General features: G+C 38.2%; 1 protein-coding gene across 1 annotated transcript in view; it reads left to right on the top strand.

Moving 5' to 3' along the window:
* PARD3 (par-3 family cell polarity regulator) overlaps positions 1–25,349 on the top strand; it is a 411,749-nt gene that overhangs the window by 267,054 nt on the left and 119,346 nt on the right. Inside the window, exon 21 of the mRNA XM_026843423.1 lies at positions 2,964–3,180. Coding sequence (XP_026699224.1) covers positions 2,964–3,180 — 217 coding nt within the window. The remainder of the gene's footprint in view (positions 1–2,963; positions 3,181–25,349) is intronic.

Genomic DNA, 25,349 nt, shown 5'->3' with positions numbered 1-25,349 from the left:
CCCTTAATACTTGAAATAGCTGACTGGAAGCAAAATGTTTATCTTTAGTGTCTTGAATGAGAACAAGGCATTTGGAGTAGGAGAGATCGACAAAGCTTTCTAATCTTTTGCTGAATCTTAATTGCTAGAATCTAGGGCTGTATTAAATATCACAATAAGAGGCCTAGAAGCTTAGTGGCAAAATAGCTTCACGTTAAGTAGCTTTGATTCCTCATGTGCATCTTTTCCATTTTATGGCCTAATTAGGAGAATAGCTTCATAATACCTGTTTGTGTAGTTCTCCATAGTACAGTGAGGTTCATGAAATGACATTAGTTTTCAGGTTTAATTGATGTTTAAAGTATACTTCAATTTAAATTTTTGGCTTCAGCATCCTGAATGGGGAGGCAGGAGGTTGCAAGAAAGGAAGGAAATAACAGCACCAAAACAAATACATTCTGCATTTTGCAGTAGCCTAATGTCATTACTGCAACTTAACAAAAATTAGAAGTTTCATTTGTAGCCTGGGCTTGAATTTTAATTGAGCAGCATTTGCATTTGTTCTAAACACTAGTAATTAGGTGTATGTTAATTGCAGAACAAACTGTGCTGCATAAAGTGAAACAAGTTTCTTCATGTTGAGACCTTTCAAGAAAACTGGAAATCTATTTACTGCATTAGAGACACCAGTGTTTACTCCAGAAGAACAGGCAACCTAGTTCACAGGGCTCAGTCTAAGCTACAGAGTTAATTGCAAGCAAACTGTGTATGATAGACAAATATTTATTGCAGCACAAGCAGGGAAGTGAGGCATAGAATATGAAAAATAAATAGTAAGAGGAAGCATTGTTATGACAATTTGTTCAGCAAGTCAGCATAGCACAGTACACTTAATATACATTTAGGATTAATTTAATGTATTGTTATATGAATATGAACAACCATAGGTCAAAACTGATTCATCTTTAAAATTCTAGCAATGAAGTACCAAGTAAACATTTGACTTCAAAATTTGTCAGAAATTGAATGCATTTTTTAACTAATTATATTTGTTTGCAAGTACAGTCTTTTATATGTCTAGTTGGTTTTAACTGGAACAGATTGTAGCTATAAATTAACATGCAAAAAATTAGCATCTCTATTCCAAAGTGGTTTTCCACTACTCTTTTAATAATAACTAAATATCATCCCAGACACTGATTAAGAAACACTGTGACCAAAAAAAGTACAAGTACAGCTAGTACAGAGTCATGTATAGGACAGGCCTATTAATATTCTAAAATACGATTATCTGAATATTAAAACTGTGCCTACAGTGAGAAGCTGTATCATCTATTTAACTAATAGCTGTCCTGAAGACAAGTTAACATGAAATGCCAAGACGTGTTTTTTTTTTTTTTCCTGGTGATTTGTACTTGAGAGTACTAGTTGACTTTTAAAAATAGTTTCTAAAGTTGAGATTTATCTGACATGCTATGTGAATAAGCACTAAGTCTACTGGACAGGTCTGTGTATTGTCATATTAATGAATAAAAAGTATTTTGCAGCAAGTATCTGAGAGACAGAAGAGACAATAGCAAATGGCTTTCAGTCAGTGATTTGTAGACTTTCAGGTTCGATGAATTGTAAGATGAATATGAATGATGACTAAGAAAAGCAAGTTTATATTCTGCAGTAGTTTACGAGAAATTTCTATAGATACTTCTGTTTGGCTATAGAAGAGTTGCTGAGGTCTAGAAACAATGGTATCAGCAGAAATTATAAGTAGTAAATGTATGCTAAACTAAAAAATTATTCTTTTTTCCTTCTATAAGCTATGGCCATTTCCTAATCTTACTGAGTACAAAAAAATATTTCTTTTTCATAGACTGTGTATATATAAAGCAAAACCATATTTTTCAACTTCTACTGCCAAAAGTTGTTTGGACCCTTTGTATTCATTAGGACACAGCACAAAGTATGCATCTGTGATCCTCATCGCTGCTTTATGCTGTCTGTTGGAAAATTGGGAGATGGTGTAGCCCTACTAATAATGTGATAATTTAAAATGTTAGAGCTCCTTGAAGGACACTGCTTCACCAGCCATGCAGTATAACTTTTGGATTTGGCTTTAAGTGAAGTCGAAATGGTTTCTGGATTCTGACCCACAATCTTGGACTGCTTTATTTCTTTCTCACTAAGCTACTGGGGGAGTTTTCAGTCTTTGGATTGTTTCTTTTGGTCATTTTTCTTTCAAACTTTCTGAAATGAATATGCTTTGTTAAATCTAACATTGGTCATGCTTAGGGATACTCTTAGGTCTTCATCTTGGAGACAGAGAAGAAATATGTTATCTGCCTTTAAAGTATTTTACTTGTTCCACTGCATGGAATCTCCCCATCTGAACCTGCCAGGCTGTCCCATCTCAACTAGGAATAAAACCAACAATAGAAATCATGGTACATGATGTGTCTTAAACTACTCCAGGAAATGAAGTAGTGCAACACAACCATTATGTAACTTGCAGCAGAAGAAAAATCTATTAAAGGCGTGTATTGAGGGTTAACAGTCCTTAATGACTTTTGTATTTTTATGAGATTATTACTAAGAATTTACTGACAGGGCATGCTGCACTGCTGTTTCTTCTTTCAGATACTTCTAAAGCTCTCCTCAACTGATTAGATACCGAAATGAAATGGGCCAATTAACATCACTTTGCTAATCCTCTTTATTAATCCATACATTATTCAGAATACCCACAAAGCATGAATCGTGTTTTGCAGAGAGTTCTGCAAAGGTGAATTCCTTGCTTTTAAGAGTTTAATAGTACTAATGAACATTCCAGGAAACTCCCACATGAGCGGATACTGATTTTGAAAAAAAGAAAAAGAGTATTGTGTGATTGTGCATATATCTTGCTTCAAAATACATTAGGCAATATACAAAAAAGCTTGTCCTTGTTTTTTGTTCTTATCTCACTGATGTTTCTTAATTTATGCTTTCAGTGGAGGAAGACACAGAGGAGAGCTCAAGATCTGGTAGAGAATCTGTGTCCACAGCAAGTGACCAGCCATCCCACTCATTGGAGAGACAGATGAATGGAAGCCAAGATAAAGGTGACAGAAAAAAGGCTGGAAAGGAAAAGAAGAAAGATCGAGATAAAGAGAAGGATAAAATTAAGGCAAAGAAAGGAATGCTGAAAGGCTTAGGAGACATGTTCAGGTAAGTGCTTTGCAATCAAATGTAGAATGAATTATAAAAAGAAGTTTCATCTTTTAGTTGTTCATTTATATTGTGACTTCTATATTTTACTATACAAATATATACATGATGATCTCTCTGTTGTTGAGCCTATGAGTGGTGTCATGGAAGGGAAGCAGTTCAGAATGGAAGAGGAGGAGATGGCTGGCAGGCTAAAGAGGCTGCAAAGGAAAAATTGGTTTTAAACAACAAACTCTTTGGTCTTGGAAGGAATATGTGGTGATGTCTAAATAGTGCACATGTGCTTTGACAGGTCAAACAATTTTGGATTTTGTTTTGTTCTTAAAACTGCTGTTCCTAATGCTGTACCCAAAGCTTGTGTTTTGCTAAATGACTGTTTTTCTTTGCTTTGCTATTAAGAGTGTTTGGTATCGTGGAGGCATGATGTAAAAAGGATGAATCAGTTTGAGATTGAAAAACAGCATGCTTCTCTTAAGGAAAGCAGGATCTAAATAAGTTTGTGTGCTCTGAGAACCCACAGTCTGGAGAATGGGACAGTGAAAGACCTGATTTTTACCAAGCAGTGAGTTTTTTTGAAAGGAGTCATCTCTCCAGCAGACATAAGTGTTCTGAAAGAAGCAGACTGCTGAGTGATACCCTGCTGTTCTGGGTATATAGTGAAACATGGCAAATGCCTTTGATCACTTGTGGGAAGGGGTGAGAGAGCAAGAAAATCAGTCTTTCTTTTAGCTGGCTAGAGTAAATAAATATATTTCCAAGAAAAAACAATATTAAGGCAGTATTTGTTTTCTTTTGTGTATGCAGTGATTCATTACTTAATTTTGAAGTGAGATACCAGTATTATTTTAAAGATATATTAACAGTGATTCTGTTCTGAAAACATGTAAGTGGACCTTCTGTTAACTTTCATCCTGTTACCTTCTTTATCCTGTAAAACATTAATTGAACCTATGTAGTAACTGCGTAGGTTCTTGAGAGTTGTTCTGTGTCTGTGAATCATATTACAAAATTAGTTAATAGAAAAACTCATTAGAAAATATTAGTTAATTAGGAAAAAAGCAGTTAATCAGAAAATATTAGTTAGAAGCTATGTTTAGATAACACAAAACAATGCCAGGTTGTTAGACAGCATATGCCACAGAACACCAAAGAGCCAGAGTGGATAGGACAGTGTCAGTATCAGTGAGTGTCAGTGTCAGATAGGAGGAGAGCACTTTAGCCTGGTCCTCTGTGAGTCCCATGGGGATGCCTTCATCTTCTGGACATTTTCCTGCCTAGATTCAAGCCTGGAGCAAAGCATTGCACCCTGTGCTGGGGGAGGGTGGAAAGTAGGAGAACTAAATGCTGACTGGTTCTTTTCTGCAGTCTCTGCCATTTTTATACAGCAGAAATGACAGGTAAAATTGAGGCATTATACACAATAAATTCTATGGGCTCTAAGTAGCATGTTGGATACCATGAGTACTGTCTTGCGAGTTCAGTCAGAAAGTATTTACAGCATCTAGAAGGCTTGGACAGCTCCTTGGTCCTTCATTTCCTCCTGTGTAACATTCCCAGTACCCAGAGGACCTGTGAGATAGTTGCTTCACTTTGCAAGCTTTGGCACACAGGCAATGGGCTGACTTGTAAAGTGTCCCATCCAAAGAGAGGAGCCTTCATGTTCCAGAGAGCCAACTCGGTGTGGGGCTTATCAGCTCCTCTCTGCCCTCCAGCCTTGGAGTCTGGTGTTCCTGTGTGGCTTTGAATGCTCTAGACGTTAATGAGTGCAAAAGTGGAAATTAATACAATTTTTATCAGGTGCTCCCAGCTAAATAGGAAGTAACCTTGTCTGTATGCTCAATATGATGCTTTTGAAATCTGGAAATGACAGTAATTTGACTGATAGGAAGATCCAATGATCGCTTTGTTATTTGCTCTTCATAACAGTCAACATTTCTTTGAGTTATTTTTTTCCCTCACTACCATTTCTGAGTGAACTTTGCTTTTCAGCCTCCTCTTAATTAACGTGGGAGCAGTGCTATCTGGATTCAGTTGACTCCTCCTGGATCTGTAAATTAGCTTGCACCTTGTCAGCCTACCCAAGAGAGGTGCTCCCGGCAAGCAGGAAAATGCTTATTGAAGGAATTAAGCATTATGCCTCATTTCCACTCGGCACTTGATTTGCTTTGTTGACAGGCTTCTCAGTAATGTTTGAGACGTGGGCTTTATTATGTCTGCAAGATAAAATACTACTTCTGCCTATAACATGCTTTGTTTTTCTGTACATCTGACATATATCATAGATATCGAGTAATCACTGAAGGAAGTTGTGCGATAGAAAATAATGATGACGGTAACATTTAAAATTCAAGCTATGATCAAAGCATAATTGGATGTTTTGGTTTTGTGCAACACTGATTTCTTTGTAGTTCTTTTTCTTTTCTCCTTTTTCACTTTTTTTCTTCCTTTTCAGTGCTCTTATCTGAAAATAGTCTTTCTTCATTAGGTTGTATAGGCAAGAACACTTGCAGGATGAAATTACTGTTCACTGCCACTTTATTCCAATGTCTGTATTTAGTCTAAGGAGCTTTTTTATTGCCTGTATGCAAACTGGCAGCTCATACAGTGGAGTCTTATGTGATGTATAAAAATAAGTCTCCTTGCTTTCAGATAAAATCTTAGGATTTGCAACTGGGATCTTCATTAAACTGTACCGTGAGGTGGAAACTCCCACCAGAGAACCCTAGGGTTACATTCAGCATCTAGTCATCATTTCCAAGAAATCCCTGAATGATTCAGCTAGCAGGTTAAAATCATAAGTAAATCTTTTAAACACTTCCATTATTTTACTGCTTGTATCAAACATAATAAAGAGGATTGACATAACCATGATGGAGAACTGTAAAATGAAGGGTACAGCCTGTGTGGCTCTGACACACACAACTCCCATTGTTTCCAGAGGACCTTTGCTGATACTGGGCTGCGGACAGTCTGAAAGTTCACCCTTCTCACTGTGAAATAAATGTGTCTGAACATGTGTGTATTTCTTTTTTTCAAATTGACATTTCAGGGCAGAACAGAATAATTTCTATAAAGTTGTCATTTGGCTGAGAAGTCTCTTCACAGATCAATACAGGGCAGAAGTTAACCTAGAAAAGTGTCAAACAGAAATACTGATCTATTGGAGGAGATGCAGGTGCTGCAGAGCTTTGCTTACACCTGTATTTGTTTTACCTGAATAGTTGCAGCATACCTGTCTCTCTTACCCTTTCAATAGGATTCTGTGCCATGTCCTGTGGCTGTAATCCCATAACAGATAAGAGGCTGTGCAGTTCCTTCTTCTACATTGCTGGCATTTACGGGTGTCTGGATGGCCACTGCAAGCTGAGCAAATAGTTTTTGGGAAGCTGATATGAAGTACTGCTAGTTTTTTTGTTTCACCACTAGAGAAAGCTTGAGTGGGTATGTGTTTTGACATCAGAAGTTTATAAAAATCTTTATACTTCTCCAAGTGCAATCTAAAATATGTTGACTCATTTTTTGAGTCTGATTTTGTTTATTTTTAAGTAGAGATTTTGCTTCTTGATAAAAATCAACCAGACAAAACCAATCAATTGATAAATAAATCATTGTAGTGCTGCCTTAAGAAAGGCTTCACAGTTTCAAACAGCACACCTGTAATTACTGCTGGTAGGGATACATTAATTTGATGGGCTTCTACATCATGTGATTCTTTGACATTCCTCTCCTGAGAGAGAAAAATTGTATATGCTGCCTTCTTTTCCACTTTTCTTGCTCCTGTCACAGACAGGGTATTTTTATTTATGAAAGTGGACCCCTCAGGATGTAAGATAGGTAGGTTTGAGATTGTTCTTATTTGTAGGTTTTGAATGATGACAAAATGACACATCTGCTGTGGTGCTGCTGATCACTTATGATCCCTCTACTTCATTTGTACATACTACCAGTGTACAAGCTTGGATATAGTTGCTAGATGAGTGACTGAACTGGTGAAGTAATAGGTCACAGGCAGCTGAAGTAGTAGCTCCTCACCTTTCCCCAGCTTCCTCAAGCCATATATAATTTTTCTCTATGGTCCTTCCTGAACCGTGGTTCTGTAAGACAGTGGCATCACTGTGATTATGTCACTTTTGGGGGGAATTAATTTTGTTTGCAAGAATGTAGACAGCCACACTCTTATGGTGAGTTTGTATGGGAGGACTCTCATTGGTAAGCTTTATGATAGAAAAAATATGTTCAGCAAGTGATCAATCTCAGGAAAGAATGTGTCTGAAGAATAACATCTTTAGAAGAAACTGAGCTACCAAGATGTTGAGAATAAGGAGGGGAAAAAAGCAGCTTTAGTTTCCAGTGAAAGGAAGGGAAGTAGTTGGGAGGCCAAGCTATCTAGTCATGTCTTGCTGGAAATACTAGAGGGACAGTCGCTGCCTGATAATAAAAACCTGCTGAAGCAAGTAGACCTTGATATGATCAGATAAAAATGGATTTGCAAATAAAAATGGTATGTTTGAGTTTATGTGGGGAACTGGTGAGAAGAACAAAATATGTGGTGGTATGCACATTGTATCTTAACCTTGAGTTTACACAAGAAAGTATCTGCATTGGTTTGGGAGGTTGCTTATGAAATAGATGTAATTTGAAGCAACTGTGGATAAGTATGTTATATGAAATAAATATGTTTTCTACTGTAAGAATTAATATCTCAGTCCCACATAAACATAACTTTTCAATGGAGAACATAAGCACTGTGTATTGAAGTTCATGGAACAACGCAATATGCTTAAAACTAATCATGTGCATAAGTCATTTTAGTACTGGATGCTGCATATTTCAAGATCTGGCCTGTAATGTTGATGGAGATGTAAATCCATAATGTATGATCTTTAATTTCTCTCTTATCTATTGTAGCATACAGGTGGGTAAATCAATACACTGGATAGCCAATGCAAATGTAGAATTCCAAGATTACCATTAAAATCTAATCCTAATTAGATTTAATTACATTTGAAATGACAACTGGGAGCCTTGCAGTGTTGTAGCTTCCAGTTTGGTGAGAGGAAATAGATAATTTAGTTTGCAACTTTGTTTATCTGAAATCAGATACACTGTTGTCTTTTTTTTTTTTTTTTTATTTTTTCTCCTTACACAGCTGCTTCCAAGGTGCAGTGGACATGTCCAGATTCATAAACATATTATTTGTAGCTTTGAATTACACATTTCAACCACATTAGCCATCTGAGACCTCTGACTGGGCATTTGGGAGAATAACCTACATGGATTACTGTTGCTTGTTACATGACTTCTTGAATTGCCTATTCTGGTTTTCATTTTATTTTTCTCATCATAATGTCTGTGAGGAGATGAAAAGCAAATCACAAGGGTTATACCATTGATTTAGTAATTACCTTCTTTCTCTTTCATTTAATAACAACCTTCAGACTTTTAAGCAGGCACATGACAAAAAGGTATCTGAGTTGTGTAAAATACTGTTGAATTATACCCTAATCAACGGGACTGGCAAATACCTAGAACTCGATAAAATAAAATCTGTGGTCTGATTTTCATCATTCAGTAGTTTAAGAAGCAGCAGTAATGGCATTTACCTTGTAAACATGACTAATAGGACTTTTTATGGGTGAATGACACATACTGATGTATGGACTTAATAGAAAACATGGGAACAAGCTCCGAAAGTTAGAAATTTATTTTTCTTTAGTGCTCTGCTCATGGCACAAAATGCCATAAATCTTGAGCCTTAGAATACAGAGGAGGAGGTTATTGCTTAAACACCTGTCAGCTGTATCATTTCAAACTTGGAAGCTCGTTGCTTGCACACTGAATTGAGCCTGGGTTTGCTAATGTTCATCTGAGAATGTCGCCGACAGCTTGTGGTGCTTGAACTGAGACTTTCATCAGGAATTCTGAGCTGGGTTGTTGCTCAGGTAAATGGAATCTGGGGCCATTTGCGCTCTGGTTTTTGCCTGCTACTACTATAAGCCAGCTGGCACAGCTATCATTAAGTCCACATCTGCTTCCCCTCTTCTGCCGTGAGCTAGAAAATGTGCAACACACTACAATCTTAGATGGAGGGTCTAAGTGCAATGCCTTTTCAAGCTTCAGAGGAGGAGCAGAGTCCTCATCCTGGCTGAAAGTAGGATACTGTTAACAGCACCTTCTTTTCTGTGCTGCTCTGGGCTACTATGTCCTGATACATTTTCAAAGTTTTGGCAGGCCTCTGGGACACACAGAATCAGAAAAGCCTTTCAAATGAAATCAGCCATGCAGCAAATTGTCATCTTTGATGCAGACAATTACCCAGGACTCTTATAAATGTCTTTTAAAACATTTTCATATTCTTCACTTCCTTCTTTCCAATTAAAAGTAAATAAGGGACTGAAAGAGATAAGCTTGATTGAAAATCGCTTTTCTTTTTTGGCAAAGGCAAGCCGTGCTCCTTCCTTACTCTCCGCACTCTTTTGCCTTTCTCTTTGCTGCTGCTTGGCGGAATCAATTGCTTTGAGGAAATGTGTGTTTCATTGCCTGCAGCCTCAAAACACACCGGCTTTTGACTAAGATGTCATTGGGGCAGGGAGCAGTGGAATGACAAATTCATGTTTCAAAACCAAACAACTTCACATAATCTGTCAGGGGTTTAAGGAATGCAGCTTCATTAAGTGGTTAGTAAACTCTATGACTCTTAAACGAAACACAGAAAGCACTGGTATGCAATTGTGCGAGGGAGATTTGAAGTGAGAGATTAACATAATCATATGTGGCTTTCCAGTTTGTCATTCTGACAGAAAGCAGGGCTTTGCTCTATGTATTCTTAACACTGAATTTTCCCAGAGTAAATCTTGAACTTGTAAATCTGATGGGGATTTATCATATGGGTTTGGTGTTTGGGTTTGGTTTGGTTTTTGTTTTTTTTTTTTTTAATTTCAGTAGAACCGGGGCCTTTGCTTCAAACATCCAGAAATAAGTGTCAGGATGACCTGTTACTAGAGGCAAGTTCATAGTGGCTGCTAACATATTCACTCAGTATTCTTCCTTTGCTTGTCAGCGAGTTTAAATAGAGAACCTTTGACACCTACAGCACCGTGTCTGCCTGCAAAGCAAGCGAGGGAGGCAGGCGGCGTGACAGCTGAGCCCTCCGCCATCCCGCGCGGCGTTCTGCGGCGCTTCTCTTCCAGGTCTGCCAGATGAATATAGAACGCAAGTGTCAAGGATGACACCTACTTTATAATCTCTGCAAAGCAAGCCTTTTCAGAGAAGAATTTGTTGACAGTTCAGAGATTCAAAGTCAATTTCAGTTTTAGCTTATATAGAAATAGGATTTTTTTTCTTCCACCTGATGTGATAATTGAAGACTAACTAGGCAGTGTGTGCTAGTCCATAACAAAGTATGGTAAATAAATACTGTCTTGAGACGTGAAGGATCTGTTAGATGAAAAGCTCTGTTAATGACATTTGTTTCATTATCTGTTGGAAATGTTCTTTGGAGATATAATTTGCTACTAATAGCTCCTGTACATTAGTATACATTAACGATGCTGTAGATGATGTTTATAAAGCAGAGTCTTCTGAAAATCCTGTTTTAAAATGGAAAAATGTTGTTTTAGATAAAAAATAATGCGACCTAATATATTGTTATAGCTGAGGATGACATAGATTATTAAGACATGATTACTATTACATTGTTGTTTTTGGGAAAAGCAAGAGGAAGAAAAGTTTCCTAGAAAGAATAAGAGAGAAGGAAATATTAGAAACACAGTACCAATGGGGTGTGCAAGTAGTGTTTCCCCTGCTTTGAATCCGGTGATGAATTCTTCTGGAGGGAAAAAGAAGATAGAATTAGGAGGAACTGAAGAGATATCAAAAATGCTGCACTCAGAGTGCAGGAAGGGATCTCTGCTTGGTTCAACTCCAGCTCGCAGCAGTCCAACTTCAATGTTTCATGAGCTGAGTGTCACGCCCAGTTGAGTTTCAAATATCTCAAAGAATGGAGACTCGGCAGCCTCTCTCAGCAGCCTGTTCCAGTGCTTAACCACTCTCCTGGTGAAAAATATTTGTCCTTGGTAAGAGGAGACAGGAGCAAGTTACGCTGAATGATCACCTGTACAAAAAATCTGAATCAGTCCACATGTACTTACCCTTCTCATGAAGCAAAATCATATAGATGTACAAGACTGTAATCCAAAAAGTTTAAATTTTAAAGGCTGTCTGTGATATGTGATTACCCTCAGGGACTTACTGTCCGCACAGTTCCTTGAACACCAAGAATATATGAAATAATGCAGCTAAGCGTGCATTGGTGACTGTGAGTCACCCATTACATGCTAAGTGTTAAGAAAGAAGTTATCTGTAAACAGTTATTTTTGCTGTGCTTCCAAGCATCTCACTCTAAAGTGTCTTGGATGGGCAACTATTAGGACACCAAGCTTGATTGGCTGATACGGTACCTAATAGTGTCTGAGATGTCCACTGAGCTTGAAAAGGTGATTATTTTCTGTGGAACTGAGGAAGAAGCAGTCTACAGAAATCTTCCTTTCTACTATTTTATGCTACACTTGAAAATGTAACGTGATTTTTAATTAAAAACATAACACTTTTGTTTATTAATTAATGCTGATGCTTCTCATTTTCATCTCAAAGTACAGATCTTGAGTAAAACCTCATGCATTTGTAGTTCAGCCAGTTACAAATGAAGGAAGTTTATATTACTGTTGGAGGGGAAGAAAGTACTATTTTTAATTCCTTCCATGTTCAGCAGATTCTCTAGAGTTTAATGTAAGAGTACAGTCACAGAGAGTTGAATGATACCCAGTATGTCCCTGTATCCCAATGCTTTGTCTCTGACAGTGGTAAGTAGTAGCACCCAAGGGTGGGGTACCAGAACAGTGTAACCATATAGCAGTTCTTCCCAGGTCTGTCTTCCAGGCTTTCAGCAATCTGCAGCTCGAGTATTTCTTGAGACATTACCTTTGTGCTCAAGTGCAGAGGATGGTGTATTTATATTTTATTCTGTGCAGTTTGTCCTGTTACTGATGATTTGGGGTGTATTTACCTAAATTCAAACTACTAACAAAATTTGTAGTATATCGTATACAAAAATGTCTTTTAAAGATTGTGTAGAAAGACTTTTGTATCAAGGAGCTGCTTTTACAAGTGGAAAGACCTGATTGCAATGCACTGCAGTAGATTTGACTCATTATGTTGGTATTTTATGGCACTCAGGTAAGCATGTTTGCAAAGTAGCAGTAAACCTTTTTGATGTGCAATAACATTTCAGTAGTTAATGTAGTGTTCCACTGCATATTAACTTTTACTGCTTCTGTGCAAACTTACAATAAGCAGGAGTGCAAGAAAAGGCTGTAGATGTTTGTAAAACAGACCCTGCTGGAATGCATTCAGTTTGTGAACTAGTTTTACAGTGTGTATTTGGGCTAGCTGCTGACGAGGTTAACAAGAAATTTTGAAATGTTTGCATCTCTTCAGATGCAAATTCATAGTTTCTACAAATTTTAACGTTTTTTTCAGAACTTTTTTGATATCAGTCTTGTAGTGCCTAGTCCTAAAATGAAAAAGAAGTATGGTTTCATGGAACTACTTGGTGTTCTTAACTGTTTTCAATATAATAGCAAACTACTTGTATGGCTATTTTAAAGGATTTGTATTATATGTTGGAAGTATGTTGGTAATTCTGTATTGGTAGAGAAATTGTCTGTCAGAAATAGCTAGTTCAGTAGATACATAAACTTCATAGACCTGGCTTTGTCAATGGAATCTGCAGAGTTAGTCCTGACATTGTTTGTGCTTGCAATACAGAAATCTCCTGGAGTTTGGCAAGTTGCTTAAGCTTTCAAGAGAAACTGTTTTCTCATTTTAAAAATGGGATATTACCTTGTCCATGCCAGTATCTCCGAGGGCTTTGATGTCCGGTGGTGTTTCCTGTGTTGTAGAAATACGAAATATTTGTATGCTAAAAACATATGCTATCTACGCCTTCCAGATGCTGCTGTTGATTTTAGTTTGAAGGTGGATGGATGGGTGACTGAAAATATATGTAGATTTCTTTTTTCTGCTATGCTGTTATAGTTAGTACTTGGTAAGAAAATGTCTAATCAGAAACAAAGTTTATGGATTACCTCTAAAAGTTCTGTAAAAGAGGATTTAATAACAAATACGCATCTAGAATCTTAGCTGTATCAGCATTTTTGAGTACCACAATAATGAAAGTAGTATGTTTTTATACCGATTGCAAGTGCTTCTAGCATATTCAACACCAGGTGTGCCAGCAGTATTTAGAATGCAAGTTGAATTGCTATTACACATTTCAACAGCAGCATACCACAAATAAGTGTCAAATATTTCACAGTGTTATTATAGATGCTATCTTTGTCTTTAGCTTGTAGTGCTAAAGTCCTGAAATTCAGAGCAGAACATGCTTTCACAAACAGGAGTTTCAGATGAAGTGTTACAGTTAAAGTGATTCTTTTTTCTGATGTTTCTGAGCAGGTAATGATACCAACAGTATTATCATCTGTAGTCGTTAGGAGTCATGATACCATTTGTGGAGCTCCAAATACTTTCCTAATTCTGTTTGCCTTTTATAACTGCAAAAGGGAGAAAACTGCTTGTGTAAGATAAATAAAATGTGAAGACTCAGTGCCATTTTCATCGGTATGTGGGGGGTTTTAAAGATTTATTTTACACTCTATATTCAGAAGAAATATTAAGATGGCAATGATAATTGCTGTATACTGTGTGCAACACCAAGTATGAGCAGAGCCAATATCATTTGGAGAAGAACGTCTCAGGAGCTGGATATCTTTGATGTTAAGGTTGGGTTTATTTTAAACATCATCTGTCTGGGTTTCTAAATAAATATAGGCCCAGTCACTCACTTCGTATAGTGCCTCAGTGTGTATGAATGAGAACAAAAATGTCAGTGTGTATGGGGCTGGTCCTAGTCTGTGACCTTCTGTGCTAGGAGCTAGGAGTGTGTATGGTGGCTGGAACCAAAAAAATCCCCACCACCCCACATGTCTTGGCTGTAATTAGTCCCATGCAAGACCTGGTTTGTATTCCTTTTCAGTCTGAAATAAATCTCCACTCCCAGCTTGGCCCTGAAATAATCAGCAGTGTAAATCATAATTGATATAGTTATTTCAACTGCAGTTACCATGAAGACAGCTCAGGCTCTGAGTACTGGCAGTTACAGGATGCCAGGTGTCTCCAGGGCTCCAAGGTAGCTCTGGGCAAGCCCCTGCACCAGCTGCTGCGGGGACTCGCTGCCAAACTGACTTCCCAGCGATGGTGCACCTGAGTCTTGTTGCATCCGCTCCAGAGATGGTTTGTTCCGGTGGTGCTGCTGCAGTGCAAAGTCTCGCTTTTAATTTTCCACCCAGAAGATACTGCGTATGGAAACTAAATTTTCATGCCACAGGGCAGAATATCAGCTGATAGAATAGACAGAGGTATGTGAAGCCAGCAGTGGCATGTGAATGAGCATGTATTAACCATACTAACCAGAGCCTTGGCTCAGGCTAAGTCCTGTGCCTTAGCCCTGTCTGTAGCAAACTTTCAAAATAATGTACCTGTTATTTTTTTCCCTCTGTTTTTTATGACAATGTAGATGAAGAGGCATTCAGTGTAGCTTAATTGAGTTGTGCTCTAGAGCACCCTGTAAAAGTATCCTATTGGCATTATTCATTTATTTTTATAATTCAAGTTTATTTTTATCCCCAAGGAGGCTTACTTGGCACTGTGGAACCCAGACTGGGGCAGGAGACCCTAAACTGTAACCTACAGCCAGCAGCACTTGGGTGCTGCAGCTCAGCAAGGGGAAATGCTGTTTGGTATTACAGGCATCCCCTGAGAAGAAAATAGCAGCTGTGCATTTGTCTGGGTTTTAAGGATATTTTCGTTAAGACTGTTTCCCACAGATCCTGTGGTGTTGTCTGTTGTCCTCTTCTGGATGCTTTGCCTGCATCCCATACGTATAAATATGTGAATGAGGCTAAAGATACAGAGACATCACCTATTGCTTAATTTTCCCTACAGAGGTTATTTTCTAGGAGATGTGTATTGACAAAGTTTTTCAGTAATTGACAGAAAAAGTGCTGACTGACTTACTAACATTTTGAGGTAATGAGATCTGTAGGGAAGTTTTAATCTTTGGAAGGTTCCAGATGAACTGCAAGTAGTTAGATTAACTTTGTTGTGTCTGTGTTAACTTTTGCTGATTTTATACCGTGTAATTGCAAGATGGCAAGACTAAGTTGTTGGAATAATATTACTGCAATTTCCTGGTTTAACTAGCTGGTGTATTACATATGTGTCCTCATTTCTCTGCCTGTTGCATGTGCTTAGTAAACATCTTCAGTGATTTTCTTGTTGCAGCTCACATTTACGTAGGCAGACCATTCTCATAAATATGCAAGCAAGCATTTCAGCTGTAAAGTGGCGTTGTGAAGACTTCTCGTATTACTGAGGGGTTTTTTCCTTTTCTGCCAGGAAAGTGTTGAAGCAAATTCCCCTTGCAACTTTTTTTTTTTTTTTTTTTCTCCCCCTCATCTCTTGAGTGCCAGTAAAATGGGTGGGTTTTTATGTTTCATTAGCATTTCTTATAAGGTCTGCCTTTAGACCAGTACCCATTTTCTAAATTGCACTTCTGCAGGGTTGGAAAAAATCATGGTAACCAGATGCAGTATTTGTCTCTGGCCTGGCAAAGTGTTAGATTTAACAAAAGAAGCTAATAGAAATGTTCAAATTGACCATTCTCATCATTTGGACTTCTTGGAGCTCAATCAATCTCTCATTATTATCAGAGTTATTCACGCAGAGGCAGAAGTGCTAGTATTTCTCATAATCAGCCCTTGAGCCAGACATAATTTGCAATTTTCAAGCATTGTATTTTGAAACAATAATGCATTAAAATGAACAGGGCAGGAATTAGAAGTATAGTTGTAGAGAGAACATGTTGAAGAGTAGCCATGGTTTAAATGCTTTCTCTAAACTGAGCACTTAGTGGACCCTGGTAATTAGAGTCATACAATGTACTACTATTAATACTTAAATTGGTCCACAATTTATAAACTGATGTGTAGAGTGTGACAAATGCACCAACAGAAGTGAGCCCATGCCCCTGCGTGGTTGCAGGGCAGCAGTTGTCAGGTGGGGAATGCTGAGGTAAGGTTTTGTGACCTGCTTGGTACAGTGTGAGCAAGAGACAGTTGGCTGGACTTGGCACCCAGTGCGCTGGGAAGGAGCATTTTACCCTGACTCAGAAAAATTGCTTGTGTTGTAGAAGAATAACTCCACTGTACTTCAGACAGCCAGACACCTGTTAATAGTAGGCTGCTGTGGATGCTTAGAATTTGGGAAGTTTTTCTTATTCCTATATATGGTATTATGTATTTCAAAGTAGAGGGTTGTATGCCTGCTTTTATGTATGTAATCTCTGGAAGACGAGTTGATATACTGGAGGCCTTCACTCAGACTTTTTCAGGAGCCTGCTTTTTACTTTGTAAATGAGATTTTATTTTTTTTGCAATTTGTATTTACAGTTTTGCAATTACTGTTTAGCATCTTACTGCCCAGTACTGAATTACCTAACAGGGCACTGCAGTCTTGATGGACAAATTCTGTCTGAGAGGGGGGACAAAAGCATTTGTAAGTGCATTAAATGACAGTAATGAAAGGATATGTTGCCCATTAAGATTATATTATCTATTAAAAGACTGAATTAGCTTGGCTGTGTCACATGTATGAGCTACTTTCTTCAATGACAAATAGCACACACTTAGTGTATCAAATTTAATCTTGGGGCAAGTAACTTTGTGGTCAATAACCGCTCTCTTTTTTGAATGCATACACAACATTAAAGAGTTTTTGCCACACAAGCAAACTTTATAATGCTTAGACTGTTATGAAACAATCCATTAAAATGTCATATACTGCTTCTGTGGTTGCTCCCATCATCGATGATTGCTAACACAGTCGCATCTAAGCAGAAGCTTTCTTTTTTATTCCCAATTCCTTCAGGGATGCCACAATCCACAGTTTAACAGGTTTTGGCTGACCACCATGAAAATGAGTTATTTATGGTGACTTTTAGTACGTTGTGGTATTGCTTATTGGCCATACAAGAGAAGAATCTCTTTGTCTGTTTGCTGACTTGCTGCTGTCTTTCCAATATGATCACTGTAAAATTATCCCTACTTCCTTTGACCTTCTCAGCCCGTTTTTAAACTGCAGTTTGGATTAGTTGTTAGGATTTTTTTCTTATTTTATTTATTTATTTATTTATTTATCTATCTATTTATTTATTTATTGGAGCTGTCAGTGGCTCCAGCTAGCTTTAGGCGATCATTAGTAGCAATGCAAGATTATCTTCTGTTTAGAAATTTGCAAACAGATGGTCTCTCCTTAAAAGAAATCTGTTTTTAAAAGTTCCACCATTTTATGCTAGAAGTAAATATTACAAATGCTTAAGTTGTGAAAAGAAAACGACTTGGTGTGAATAATATTCTGCCTGTTGTGTCATGCCTTTCGGGAAATGTTATCAAAACTGTTTATGAAAATAATTGAATGAAACCTCATGACATGTCTCTAGGTTTGGCGTTGTACCCATTTTCTGTGAAGTTGGGATACTGACTCACAAAGACAGGCAGATTAAGCTTCAGTGGCTGGAAACGGTGTCTGGTCCCATATGTTGTTTCCACTTCTTTCCAGGAAGTTGTTGTGGGAATCACCGGTGATGTTGCACATGAAGTATTGTGATTTATGTGCTGTCCTGGCTGTTGGACTTGAGTAGCCTTAGTTTGGTGAGATGCACTAGAATCCAGTAGTGATGGAAAATGGTTCTTAATGTTTGGAAAGTGAGGCAGAGGCTGTTGGGAGAAAATGTGTGAATATAACACAGAAGACCTTCATGTGATTTACAGCACTTGTGCACAGGGTGGCAACTTCAGAGAGGGCTGATGATTTGGAGTGATAACCACTTTGGTTCTCCTGCTTTAAATTTCTGTATTCATGGCTGAGCACGTGAGTTTCTTTATTGCTTGAAGGCAAACTTCATGCCTCTGACAAGGTACAGTGTACCTTTTCAGAGGTATTCTTCATTTTCATGAGTTACCTATGTCCTTTTGTAATGTATTTTTCTTCGTTTGGGACAGCAGAGTTCTCCAGAAACCCTCCTGGCAGGAGTCTTCTGCTGAATGTTGCATCCAAAGGAATGCTGCTTCATCAGTTTTAATATAGACAAGGAAACTCTTGGAAAATTAAAAGTTATAAACATCCATTATAACTATGCCCACAAGCTCCTACACCAAGGTGCCTTGCTCCTGCTGCCTGTGCATCAGTGCTCCTGTATCATCATGTCAGGATAGTGCTGCTGCTGTCACTCTAGCAGTTCATTCCACTCCCTCCTAACAAGCAGAATTTGATTTACTGATTTGATTAGATGTGATAACTGGCTATTTCTAGAAATCTATTGCAAATATGTAAATTTTTGCACTTACAAGCATATTTTTAAAAATAGCACTTGCACAGTTTTGCTTCAGAGTGAAGGCTTGTAAACCCTCAAGTCATCACTAACCAGGGTGATTTTTGTTTGTGCGCTGTGCTGAACCCTTGTTTATGCTTATTAAGGGTTTTTTTAGCAACAGAATGTTTTTGTGTGTCACAGTAATCTTTTGAAATATAAATCTTATGATTTTGCTGATACAGCAGGGTGAAAAAGATTACAGAAATCACTGCAAAATCTTTTGAGTAGTGTTAGGAGGTGGGTGTGTGTGTGAATACTGTTTGGTACTATGGGGAAAAGAGCATGCCTTGAAGACAGAGCACTGATAGAATAGCTCAAGACACTTAACCATTTGTTAATTTTTAATGATGGCCTTTTTTCTGTTAAGGAACATAATGCTACTGAACTTTTGTCTCAATCAATTTTTGTGTTTTTTTCATTAATCATCTAATGCATGTTTCTTTTATGGCTCTTTATTCTAATGAAATGGGCGGATGATTTGGCAGACGACAATGATCTCATCAGTAACACATCAGAGTAAAATCCATTTAGCAGATACTATGTATATTATTTTTGTCATATCAAGGGTGCTGATATATATGCTTTTAAACTGAAGATAATTTTGAGATAAGTTGTAAATGTGGAATTTCTGTTGCTACTACTCATACATCCTCCTTCATTTGTTCTGTCTATATATTTATGCAAAACAATTTAAATGTTCTTTATGTCTACATGTGTATTTTATATGCATTTCACATATTTTATATATATGGGATCATATTGTAGCTTGAGCTTATTCTCTAAATGTTCTGCTACACTGTCTTCTCTGTTGAGTCTCATACTGTTTAGTTGCTCTGATGCATTGGCCCAAAGCCGCTGAAGGCACTTGCTAGTCGGTGCCTCTCTGCTGAGTGTGATAGGTTTTGGATTAAGTCACCTCCTGGTTAGTGGCAGTCATTCAAGCAAGTAAGCTTGAAAGTAAGCCAGCTAGGGACTGACATAGAGGTTTGTGTATGCATTTTAGTTTGATGTAATTTTGCAGAGTTCATGGGGTTTAGTATTTGAGGGTCAAGCTTTGGGCATATAGGTCTGTGTTCTCGTCTCTTTATTAATAATAATGTAACAAGCTAGTATCACAAGGTGTGAGGATGGTCCTTTCCTCTGATATGACTTGGCTGTTCTATTCTAGAGCTCATACTTTTGAAAAATGGTCCTCTTATATTTTTTTTAATTTCTTTACTTACTGTGATTGCTATTGTTGCTGAATTTGGGGATTAAGTCTGTGGATGTGTGAATATGACTTTGAGCATTTACACTTATCTTGCAACTTTCTCTAACCCTTAATGTGAAAGGAGAACTAAGAAGCTATAAATAAAGTAGAAACGTGGAGTCTCTTGGCAATGAGAGTGAACAAGATTTCAGCTGCAGTCTTTCATCAATTTCTCACACTCTTGGATAGACAGGGTATTTTTAATATACAACCTGTATTTCAATTAGTTGTAGAGGTTTTTTCTTCAAACTTTTGCTTATGCAGTTACAAAATAAAATGAAATCAATTTTTAGCTGTACTTTTTTAACAGGGTTTAGAAGACAGAGCTACTGAATAAACTAGCTGTTACGTGAGGTAGTGTTACTATTATAAAGAGATTACTCCACAACTATACAGTATGTGACCTTAAAGAAGTATTAAGCTATGTCTATGAAATAATATATTTATGAACAGACAGGTAATTTTTTTTTTTTTTTTTTTTTATGATTTGGGGTTTGGAGGAAAATTTGCACTTTCTTTTGCTCTTTGTTTTCCACCATGATTCTGCGCTCTGCTTCTAAGAATTCAAACTGGGGAAAGTGATGGCCACAGGTCAGTGCTGTGCTGCTATGGCTGCAGGTGCTCCACAGTATCTGGTGTAGGTCAAGGTCTAGCATCACATCTTTTTTCATCATTAATATGTTAATTATGTGAGGCAATATAGTATGCAGTTTTTTCTGCACATCATTCGGTAGCTTGTGTCTGTGCATTGGTATCTTGTGCACCGATCTAGGTAGGGCTTCTATAGCTCACAGTCAGATTGTTGGCACTGAATTTAGCAAATGACAGGAGCTTGGAATTAGATTCCCAGGACTGTCTGAACATCAGTGTCACAGATGCTCCTTTTCTGCACAGTTTTGTTTTTCAATTCCAACAGTAGTTCTTACCTTTGTTTTTAAATGCTGTCTTCCTTTTCACTAATGCAAGGAGCATTGCTGTGCACAGATCCTGAGCGGTGGAAGTTCTCATGTCAGCTTCAGAAGGAAAGTCGCCGTTTCATTTGCATTTGTAAGAACTGCAACAAGTATCCCAGCAGCCAGACTCACAGCAATGAGAATGAGTTCAGACAAGTGTCTGACAATCTCCAGGTGCTTCAGGCACTCGCTAACCAGCTGTGTGCAGCAGTGAACAGCTCCTGTGTCCATGAAGTGAGCAGCGAGGGCTGGGATCCAATCACTTGCCAGTATCCTCAAGGCCATGTCTTGCAAAAGTCTGGAGTCTCTCTGACACAGGACAAATGGATGGTGATTGCTATTTTACAAGGGAGATAGCGTTAACAATTGCACTTTGGGAGTTTCCAGCCTTAGGTTGTTATCATTAAGTGAGCAGTTGCTTCAGTGGGGGAAGTTATTGCGTGGGTGTGCCAGGACATTCAATGTCATATACATTATGGAAGAAACAGTAAGGTTCCAACGTTGTCATGGGTCATGTATGGGGCATACATCCCAATTCCATCTTCCCTTCCTTTCGAGTACCTGAGCAGCAAAGAAGTAAGCTTCACGGTGCTGCAAATGCCGATGGGTTGTGGGGAAGGTGTCACTCGCACACATTGATGTTCGTGGGGCAAGTCAGGGACTATACAACTTGCACATGTAAGAAGGTGAAACTTTGGCAGAGGTAAGCCAGATCTTTCCGCTGGCTGATGCATTCACATTGGGATGTTTTAAATATGAGGAGTAATTCGGGGGACCTGACCCCCACTTTGCTGCTTCTGACTCACACGACTACAAAGGGCCACTGGAGAGAAGCCGGGAAGGGCTTTACCATGACTGTGAAGACAGTGTAGGGTGGCTGTGGGATGTGCATTTGGTGTTTTGAAAGGATATTGCATAGTCTGAATTTCAGTGGTCTCAATACTCTTATTTTTACTTCTAAGTGTCCTGTTTTTCTTAATATTCGTGAATCAGAGTAGGAAACATCTACCTGAAGAAATTAGGACTGGTGATTTTGATTAGCTTGACACCAGTGTAGTCATCACAGTACAGTCAAGGGAGTGTTGACAGATCACTTCATTGGTGTGCCTTAGTATTGCTGGATGTTGCTCTTCCGTGGTTAAACTTGGTTTGAATATGAATGTTAAATAATTTATAAATGTCTGTTATAAATTTGGTGGAAAGGATACTGTTTGGGCTGTGGGTTTCATTATGACTATAAATCATACTTCATGGAGCAAACACTTTTAATGGAAATAAATAGCAAATGCATTTATTGTTAGCAAGGGTAATTTAACCAAAACCTTTGAATGATGTTTGGAGTGGGGAGTGTTGACTGGTCCTACAGAAATAAAAGGGGGGAAGGGGTCTACATATGTATGCCCATTACAGTTCTTTTAAATACATTTCTCAAGTGCTTGGTGGAGCCTGGAAAATGTGTTTCCTTTGTTTGTCTGTTACTTCTACTATTGTAAGCTGAAGCTTAACAGAGATGCAGTTAGACTTGCAATCTCGGTGAAAAAGAGAAATCTTGAATTTGTAAATATTTTTGCCCAGAGGTTTTGCTGAAAGTTTGCAGATTTGTTTAGAGCCAGACTGATTTAGGGCAGTGTGTTTCCAAACTGCTCTACAGCTCCATGGCTTGTGGGTATCATGGAGAGGCTATCTGTGCAGGTGATGGTGTTAAAAACATGAAGCCACAATCAGGGAGGGGGAAGGATGGTGTTGATTATTCTGGGTTCAGGTGTAGGGACAGCACAGTTAATGTTGCTGAACTTGTTACAGGCAGTGGTGATTATGGCAGATATCACTTCTGTGGGTGACAAAGTCCAGAGAAGGCAACTTTGCAAGACCACCATGGTTCATACTCTGCCAGGCTGTCCACTGCTGGAATGACCACAGAGCTTGTCAGAGATGGGCACTGGAAAGTCTCCGGTCAGAGTGGGAACAATATGGACACACTTTGAAATGCCTGGGAAAAATGACCTGAGATGTCTCCTGGAGACCTTATCAGGATGGTCCCCGAGGGCAGAAGGAACGTTCATTCCCAGATGATTGGAAGAAAACCCTGAAAGAGAAGGATTGTTGCCACAACTTGCTCATGAGTCAAAGCAAATTGAACCCTCCTGATGCTCCAAGTGCTTGCTGTGTGGTAAACCTACCTCTGCCTCGGCTGAAACGCAGCACGAGCGTGGTGTGTCCTGGACTTCGACGGTTGGATCTGGACACTCAAACCATCAGTTTTTGCTAGGTTTGCGTTACATGTTAACATTAGAAATGCTCTTGCCACAATCATGCACCCTGACCAGACATTTACTAGATAGCTTATAAGGATTATTAGAAATTTCCTGTGTCCTTTATTTTTGCTAATAAAAAATCAATTTATTTCTGTTCATACTTGCAATTAATTGATTTATGGTGGTAGAAATTCTGAATTCTGTTTTGTTGCCAAAACCCAATGGGTACTAACTAATTCAGTTTTATCTATTTTTTTCTTTTTTTTAAAAAAAACCTACTAGTTCTTTTTCAAAAATAAACTGGCTAATCCAGAATTTGGTTCCTTTGCTTTGCCTAACATTTTGAATGGGTCAAGGAAGCACAGGAGACACAACCAAACAGGAGCATCCCAGAGATGCTGTGCTACAGTACCACATATGTTTTGTGTCTCCCTGCAGCTCTGTGTGTTCTGTCAGTCAGACCCCTGCCACCCCCAACACTCTCTGTGTATCAGGGTAAAATGGCTCAGTTCCACTGTTTTTCTGCCAAAACTCCTCTCTTGGCTAGAGGATTTAGGGCTATTTTAAATTAACCATTCTCTTTTGTCTGATGTACGACATCCAGTACTTGATTTGAAGCTCTTGTGTCATATATGTAAATGTTTTGTATAATGGTTTTGACTACTCTATAATAAATAGGTGGATGTTCTAAAAGATATATGCTGGTCTTTCTAGTTACTGAAGTATGTCAGCTTTACATATATTATAAAATCAGAGGCTTTAACTTCATGTCCTCTTTTGTGTTTTTTAACCCTATCATGTCCCCTGCCTTTCCCTTTTCAGATTATTATTATTTATGAACAGTTTTAGTTTTCAGATGCCTGAATTATTTTGGAAATGATCAATCTGGGAACTGTGGAGAACAGCCATGCAGTTTAAAGTTTGTATACAGGCTGCTAAACTGTATTTTTCTGTTGTGTTTTTAAACAGCTGCCCTAAGAGCTATAAATATGGTTACACAGTATAATATCTCTTGACTGAGTGGCTAGAAATTAAGCATTCTGCAGGGTCACTGTGTGGTATGTCTTCAACCCACACAATGGTTTCGTACTAGAATCAACAGGAGCAAAAGGGAAAATATTATAAATGCCTGGAGGACTCTAAATATTTCAAACAGTTTACATTTGTGGGTCAGAAGAAATTTTTAAGAACTCTGTGGTTTAGTTCAGTGTTTGTGAGCATTTGCAGTGTCCAGTCTTCACCATTGCTGGACTTGGCATGTTTCAGCACTTTCATTTCACTTTTGATGTGAACCTGGGTTTGAAGTGCCACAGGTGTCAGTCTGCTCTCATCTGAGCTTTTGATTAAAAACAAGTCAAATTCTTGCTGCTTTTGGTATGATAAATGATCCCATGTTTAATAGGTATGTGTTATGATAAGATACTGTTTAATACATGTCTTATCCCTTCTGCTTTAAATAGAAAATTGTCATCTAAACTTTAGATGTATTTAAGGGCTATATTTAAATGTTTGTTTAGTTCACTCTATACAAAAATTCCTTTCAGAGTAGGTCTGAAATATCTAACAAATACACACAATTTTGTCCTAATAATAACTGAGTATCTCAAATGCCAAACCCTGCTCTCCCTGAAAGTTTAAAAGGAAACAGTGGAATGTGCAAATATGGAAGAAACCTAAAATATTTGAAATGTAGCCGGGAAGGGAAGAGGAGACGTGAAGAGGGAAAACACTGGGTTGGCAGCATCCCTCTCTATCTGGGACAACCCAGCCAGCTCCTTCGGTCCACTCACCCATGAGGGAGAAGAGTCATAAGTAATAAAGTTTAAAAAAAACTTGGTGCTGAAAAATAATAAATTTGCATTTTCGGATGGCATCCACTATGTGGTGAAACTGCTCTTGTGGGGTGGGTGTAGAGGGTGGTACTGTTCTGGGCACTTGTCAGTCATACAGCACTGTGTCTCTTGCAGTTCGTACCTGAAAGTCTTCACTTCAGTGTAAACTTGAGTTACATTCTTTGGCAGTGATAGTGTTGAATAATTTTGAAAACATTGTTTGACTGTATTTAAGAATATTGACCCCAAAATCCTGGCAGAAAAAAAGAATGTGGTCTTGTTATTTTTTTGTTGTTGTGGTGCTGTTCTTTAGTGAGGAATTCTATAAAC

The sequence above is a fragment of the Athene cunicularia genome, assembly GCF_003259725.1.
Source record: "Athene cunicularia isolate RWA chromosome 2 unlocalized genomic scaffold, athCun1 chr2_part1, whole genome shotgun sequence".
In the NCBI taxonomy this organism is placed as follows: domain Eukaryota; kingdom Metazoa; phylum Chordata; class Aves; order Strigiformes; family Strigidae; genus Athene; species Athene cunicularia.
This window is presented reverse-complemented; position numbering and strand designations above follow the sequence as displayed.